This window comes from Sardina pilchardus, chromosome 20 (assembly GCF_963854185.1).
Source record: "Sardina pilchardus chromosome 20, fSarPil1.1, whole genome shotgun sequence".
In the NCBI taxonomy this organism is placed as follows: domain Eukaryota; kingdom Metazoa; phylum Chordata; class Actinopteri; order Clupeiformes; family Clupeidae; genus Sardina; species Sardina pilchardus.
The window spans coordinates 16,213,179-16,221,028 of NC_085013.1; the positions used below are offsets into that span (position 1 = coordinate 16,213,179).

Consider the following 7,850-nt stretch of genomic DNA (forward strand, 5'->3'; position numbering starts at 1 on the left):
TTGTTGAATGAAGCCCACTAAATTGAATCCAGCACCCTATAAAGATTATGTCACAGATTGGCCACAAGTCATGGGGCCCAGCAGTGCTAGGCTGTGGTACACAGAGAGGAAGTGAAGGCTGGGGGATATTACCGATGGTGGTGATGACGGTTCCGGCGAAGAAGAAGGAGCTGCCCAGGTCCCACAGGCTGCTCTCGTTAGAGGGCGTCCCCGACGGGTTGACCCCGGCTCTCATCGCTGACACCACTTGCTGTGGGAGGAGAGAAAACAGCAGTGGTCATCAACATGAGAGAGAGAGAGAGAGATGGGCAGAGGAAGGAGAGGGATTATACTGTTTTAGTTAGGCCCCCTTCAGATCTGCCAAATCTCAAGCGAAATAAATCACACATTTCATGGAAAATTTGATTGTTACCAAATAATACTTAGATGTTTGCCAAATGATCATTACCAAGTCATGGAGACTTTTTTCTAATATGACAAAGGTCAAAAGTAAACATATTTTGCATACCAAAATAATAAGAAACTTCAAACGTTGCCATCATATTTTAGGCCTAGTCTAAATGTTTTTTATGCTAATGCACTTTCTTCATTATATGTACTCCTACAAATTACAATTTTGTACAAACAGAACAATATTGAAGAGAAGAGGAGAGCAAATGAGCCTCTAATGTAGTCACTATCACCATTCACCACTATTTTACAGGACTGAATGGGAAATGGGCCAGAAGTGATGTAGAGCCACATCAGGGCTCCCTTAGGGCTGAAGGCAGTCAGATTGAAGAGTCATGTTTTGCTGTAGCGCAGAGACATTACGTCTCTAACAAACACACGCCACAGGACAGAGCTGCAGAGCTTTGTGAATCAGTTGCACACCGATCACCTCTGATGAAGACGCAACACATCGAAACGTTAGTCATAGCCTTTCTGAAACGTTAGTCAGAGCCTTTCTGCACGTTTTTCATTTAACAAGAACTTGTGAACGGCTCTGTGCTCCAGTGACTACTCTCCGTCTTAGTTGTACACAGATTCTCCCCATTTACTGCTCTGCTGCACTGTAAGGAGATGGAGCCAGAGGAGAGATGGAGGGAGGACGAGTGAGACACAAGGAAAAAAAAGAGAGAGAGAGAGAGAGAGAGAGAGAGAGAGAGAGAGAAAGACATTACAGGCATTACAGGAGAAAGCGAGGGTGGAAGGGGGGTCTGTTTTTTATCACTTTGCCACAGCACCTCCTTTGGTCCACAGGACAGAGGAGCCTTGTGCGAGCGCAGGGTCTGCATTCAAGTGCAGCCTTAATTGCATCTGTCTCCTGATCAGTCACTTGTGAAATGCTGCTTCCTCTTCCATACCCACGTCGCAGCGCTGGGTTGAGTGATCATTCCTTATGGGCCAACGCCGGCCACCACCTCTGCTTTCTGGACCCAATTAGATCAATTACCAGGCTGGCCTAAGCGACTCATTGTCATGTCTCCAAAGCCATACCATGTCTCATGTGTGTAAAAATATCACTACTGTAGAGAAGGGAAACCTGAGGGTCAGTGCCTTATGGAGGACCTGAGGTGCATGACGGACATCTTTCTACAGAACTGTCATGAGCAAATCAAGAGGAATTCATTCATATCACGCTCTACAAAATGCAACCCAAGTGCAACCTCAGACAATGGGAGAGAGGAAAAACAGATACTTGCTAGCCTGACAACAACGCAAGTCATGCAATTACTGTATAGGTCTCAAGCTGCAAGAGTGGACATCCTGGCGCTCTCCATGGTCCTTAAGTCACTGGTTTTCTCTGCAAGTGAAGGCGACTTAAATATGCCATGTATGCACTTCTATGCATGGCTTCATGGAGCTCACATGCACTTAAAGCATGCTTACATGAGAGTTAAAGCAGTCTATCACAAGTGCATGACTTGAGGTAGGCAGTGGTTTGTTAAGTGAAGACACAGCATCTGACTCTCATATGGTTCTAAATGGAGACGTTTGCTTTGTCTGGCAGAAGCATGCCCTAAATAGAACACACAAACACATGCTCGGCAAATGACTGCACTGTAAGGAGTCTGACATAATAGCGCCACCTGAGCAGCAGGAGGCATTGCGTTGTGTTGCGTTGGGTTATGTTGCACTGTGCTGTGAAGTGTAGCGTCTGTGAGTGCAGAGGACCACAAACATCTGCACATGACAAGGCACGCTAACCCAGCCCCAGCCCCAGCCCCAGCCCCAACCCCAACCCCAACCCCAGCCCAGCCCCAGCCCCAGCCCCAACCCCAGCCCAGCCCCAGCCCCAACCCAGCCCCAACCCAGGCCCAGCCCAGCCCCAGCCCCAACCCAGCCCCATGCAGCCCCAGATCCAGCCTCCAGCCCAGGACTCTGTGCTCAGCTCTCCCCAAGCCAAGCCAAGCTAACCCAGTCCAGTCCAGCCCAGTCCAGCCCAGTCCAGCTCCTGGTCTCCCTGACCCAGATACAGAGCAGGCAGGAGGACCCAGCATGGCAGTGCAGCTGCACAGGGGCCCTCCCTCTTTTCATTCCTCCCTCCCTCTCCAGCTGTAGGAGAGCCCAGCCAGAGAGCCTGGCAGGGGGGGGGGGGTCATTAGGGTGCCGCTCAGAGAAACGTGTTCAGTGCCATTGGTATTTGTGAGAAGAAAGGCGTTTATGTTCACACACACATACTCACTCCCAAATACACACACAGACTTATACACAGACACACAGACAGACAGACAGTCAGACAGACACACACACACACACACACAACCACACACACACACACACACACACACACACACACACACACACACACACACACACACACACACACACACACACACACACACACACACACACACACATACAGAAGTCCTTGCACATATGCTCTACACTCACAGTCATTAGTTTGCACACATACAGACCATAGTAGCACATTTCATGGAGAATTGGGCTTTACTGAGAGTGTCTCCGGGTGAAATCCTTCCCTTCACTTGAGTTTAATAATGTCTTTAATGACAAAAAAGTTCATGCTCATATACTTTAATTACCCCATCCTTAGTGCAGTGATTATTAGCCATCCCTTGGGTTCCCAGTACTAATTAATTACTGTTTAAAGGGTGTCCCAGATTGAAACTGATTCTGGATGGAATCCCCATTTTAAATCAAAGCCAGAACTGAGCCAGATCAGTGCCAAAACTGGGCCACAGGCGACTGCTGTTGGAGGCGGATCATTATTTCTAACCTGGAGACATCTAAGAAGACACTGCAATCACTGCACGTGCTGTAGACTATACTTATCTCACATGTCACAGTAAGCCTGGTTCTTACACTTTAGAGAGAGAAATAGACATTTCCCCGTCACCAGACCCATGAGGTCTCATGATGCTACTCAATGAAAGACTCAAAGAAAAAAGCAGATATGACTGCACCACAAGACAGACGTGACCATGCCAGCGCACTGCTGAGAAACTTAACGGAGAACACTCTCTGCTTTGTATAGATAATGGTGTCCTTTTGTACATCAACGCAAGACACATTTTCTCGGTAAATGGGGAGGCGAAAAAGGAATTATAACAAATCCACAAAAGCCTCCTCATTCACTCCACCAGGCTTCATGCCTGCTGGCAGCCCGAAGCGCCACACTCCTCTCAGGCAGGCAGGCAGGCCGGGTGGGTGGGGGGTGGGTGGTGGTGGTGGGTGGTGGTGAAGTGAGGGAGGGGGCATTCTTAATTACCCTTCACATCAAATCCTACCCCCCCTCCACCTCACCCAAATACTGTCCCTTCCATCTTACATCCCAACAGTGGGAAAGTGGAAAGTGGGAGCTCTTGGGACTCTGTGGCTGGTGTGGCTGGGGGCTGGTCAGAAGAATAATAACCATTATTTTCAGTAATAGTTTACCTGGCTGAGCTTTGGCTGAAGTGGCACTGTCACTGGACAGCTTACAGAGACGAACAGTCCTTGTCCAGTCCAATGAGAACTGACTTTTGCAAGTATCCATGGCTATAGTACTCCTTCTGAAAGTTCAAATATTTCCTGTGCTAGAGATGGACAAACACTTCTGACAGCATTTTCATGTTTATGAGAAAAGTTAACCATTTTTAATAGTGTATTCTACAAATGTCTGTATTTCAAAGACACTCTCACATTGACATTTCTCACATCACTAAAGTTGAGGGGCAAAGGGGCATATTAATTATCCAAATAAAGACCTGCTTGTACTTCAACCCAAAGGTCCCAAATGGAACTCCTTCATTATGCAAAGGGCCCTAATCGCTGAAAGGAGGGTTCAAAATGGGACAAAAGAGTTTTAAATGCTTTCACATCATCCCAAGACAACCTCCATAAAGATTTAATTTAGTTTCAATTGATCTTGTCAACGTGAAGCTTTCTAAAGGTTTCTCTTAGTTCTTTCTACTCTGGTAAAGAACATTGGTGGTCTAGAAATGTTAATGGTCCTTTTCAATAGGGCTGAGTTGAATGGCTTCAAGCAATTCATAAAAATGAAATAAAAAATGTCCCACAGTCCTTAAACTCTGGACAGCATATTTTATTTGTGTTGTGAACAGAGATGGGAAACCTACCACATATTTGCTACAACCATTCACTACATCTGCTGATTCTTAAGTTAACTCAGATAGATGAGCTGAAAACACTGTTCTAAGTCCACAGGTAGAATCAATATATGTTGGGACTTTTACTTTCCGAGGCCGGGTTTCCCATCTCTGTTTGTAAAGATATTTGTCCTCAACAAAATGTGTGTTTGCAGATACTTATTTTCACCCCTTTGATGCCGCACTGAGTTAAAATAGAGAATAGACATTGCCAACGCATGTCCAGCACACCTGGTATTGCACTAACGGTTGTCACAGGTAGGACTCACAGCATGACCTTTTCCCCATCAGTTTTAGACTAATTGGGCACCTCTTAGCACTTACATTTATTCCCGGTACATAGAAAAGTGAAAAAAGGGCACTTCCTGCATTGTGTTACAGTAAGTGAAAAGGATCTGACTTGATTCAAATGTTTCAAAGATTAAATCATGAAAAAAACGCCACCCCAAAGAAAGCCCTGAGCTAAGCCACACACCTTCAAAAGGTCCTCCAGCTCTGAGGAGTTGACACAGGAGTGGCGTGCCAGGAACTCCAGCTTCTCCTTCAAGATGGCGTACTTCTGGGAGCTCTCATAGGGCTTCTCCAGGGCCCTGAAGACGGTGGCGCCGACGATCAGGTAGAGCACAACCAGGAGGAAGATGGCTGACACAGTCTTCCATTTCATGACCGAGACCAGAGTGTCACAGTCGTCGGCCGAGTTCAAAACGATGGGCTTGGTGGAGAAGGATAGGCGTGGCTTGGTGTTGTGCGTGGCTGATTTGGGATCCAGGAGATCGGGTGCAGCCACTAGAAGGACAGAGATCATACTTCTGTATGGTGGTTTGGCAGAAAACATGGGTAGTATTTGACTTCAACCTGTTATAAACATGTCATTGCAGATCCTATATCCAGCTAAGATGACAGTTGATAAAATTACATGACAGTGTCATACTACCACAATGCTTACTATTGTCACAACAAATCCTTTAATTCTGAATGCACAATTTTGAACAGCCTTCATTACATGTTTACAAGATGTCAGAAGATCGTGATTTATGACATGCTGCTGAAACACTGTGGCCTGGTAAGTCTCCCACTGTTCTCCCAAATACACAGAGGTCTCTCTCTCTCTCTCTGTCTCAAATGACTTTTCAATAACTGTGATCACACTTTTCTATCTATTATGGGATAGGCTTGAGCAATAACAAGAAATGTTCCATCTTCCATATGACCATGGTTCTGTTCAAATTTGCTGAGGAAAGGTTATATCAACTAACATTAAGGACTATGCCCCAATTCGGCATATGCACTGAGAAGTCAAAGACAATATTGATGACAGCATTTTAAATTTGCATTTTTTTCACTTAGGTCTATCATATCCAAGCCTAAACAATGTTCTTCTTCCATTTGGTCATGCATGTTGCCAAGAGGATTCTTCAGCCAAAGCAAAACACATTTGCTGTTAATTTTAGAAATCTATCAATAAGTAATGGTTACTAAGAAAAGCACAAATGGCTTTGGGGCTTTGGAAACTGCAGTATAGTCAAATGCACAAATTACACACAGTGTCTGCACGTTGTCATGCCCTTACAATATTTGGTTAAACGGAAATTGTACATTTACAAACCGTTTGGGCAAACATGCAGACTCCTGCACACACACACACAACCAACTCACGCACAAATTGGTGCGCTCGCGCGCGTGGATAAACACACATAAACACACACACACAAACACACACACACAAACACACACACACACACACACACACACACACACGCACGCACGCACGCACGCACGCACACACACACACACGTACGCACACTCTCTCTCTCTCTCTCTCACACACACACACACACACACACACACTTGACTAAATCAGTACAGGGGAAGAAATTGAGAGAAACACGAGTTCTATCTATTCTCAACCCACAATCCTTTCGTTTTTGTTCTTTTCGGAGTATTCTGTGCATATGAACACCGTCGTAGTTGTTTAGGCTACAACAAAACCAGCCTACATATACGATATGACAATAATCTTAAGGTTTCCCATTCTGATGTACAGTAAACAGTTACCGTTTACAGTAGTCTGCACAGCATAGCCTACTGTAGTCTCCATGTGCAGTGTAGCCTGAGTAATAAGTAGCCAAACCGTCTCACGATATTTCATTATACGCTATTTTCTCTCAAACTATTAAGATCGTGTAACTATAGCCTACTGTTGATGATGAACATGGAACACTTTTGTAGAATATTTGAAGCAAGATTCCAAGCCGGTGATTAGAAACGGGCTGTGTGGGGACACGATCCTTCCGTGAGAAGAGGAGGGCATCTCCATCGCCACATGGCTTCATGTTATTCCTTAGACAGAATCACAAGCAACTCATTTTAAACTCTACTCGAGAGAGACCCCGCTTAGTTACAGCAATTCTCTGAATCAACTGTCGGAACAATGCTGCTTTTTTCCTCCTCAGCACCACATGCGCGTTGCTTTTTAATAGTGTTACAGTGAGCGCTCCAGAGTCAGGGATGGGGAGCACATATGAAGTTTACCACTTTGAATATGGGCTCGTGTTATTAACTAGTGCAATTACTTCTGATTTGTTTGTTAGGCTACAGTGACATTCACAGTTTAAAGGTCTAAAATAGTAATGTTTGGGCTACATTCCATAAGGAGCAACAAGACATAACACACTACAAACGATAACATTAAGCATCCTACCTGCGCAAGGTCCTCTCTTCTAACGATAGTCTGGTTGCCTTATTTATGAGAAAGGATAATGTCGAAAAGTCCCCTCATTGAAACAGTTTATCGTGCAGAATGACAAAAGACATCAATCACTCTGGAAATTGTTGAAGCCGGTATCTTTTAATACTTCACCGCACACTTACTTCTTCTATATCAAATTGCGTTTCCTTCCTGCTCTTCATCAGCAGTTTTGTCCAAGTTTATCAAATATATTGCGTTTTCCTCCTCCCGTGTTCATGGACAGATGTGCCTTGCCGGACGGTTACACATAGTACCAAATGCGCACCACTCCTCTCAGTGTCCGACTCTGGTTACATTTCCCTCCCTGTCAAGGTTTTAATCTCCCATTGAGGTATCTCTCCGCACACTGCGTCCGATTGCGAGCTTGAGTAAACATACAAGAGGTGGGGAAGGGGAGGGTCTAACCAAGCAAATTGCCCCAAGGCGATTTCAGCGATTCTCCGGGAAAAAAATGTTGGTTTCTGTCGATGTAGATGTCCTATTGTGCGGGTAGTCCTTCTACACTC

At 45.2% G+C, this 7,850-nt stretch overlaps 1 protein-coding gene across 1 annotated transcript in view; it reads right to left on the reverse strand.

The window, feature by feature from the left end:
• kcnk2a (potassium channel, subfamily K, member 2a) overlaps window positions 1–7,565 on the reverse strand; it is a 20,878-nt gene extending 13,313 nt beyond the window's left edge. Inside the window, exons 1-3 of the mRNA XM_062523022.1 lie at window positions 7,467–7,565; window positions 5,071–5,381; window positions 133–250 (exon numbers count right to left, since the gene is read on the reverse strand). Of these exons, the coding sequence (XP_062379006.1) occupies window positions 133–250; window positions 5,071–5,381; window position 7,467 (430 nt within the window). The 5' untranslated portion in view covers window positions 7,468–7,565. The remainder of the gene's footprint in view (window positions 1–132; window positions 251–5,070; window positions 5,382–7,466) is intronic.
• Between the last annotated feature and the right edge of the window lie 285 nt (window positions 7,566–7,850).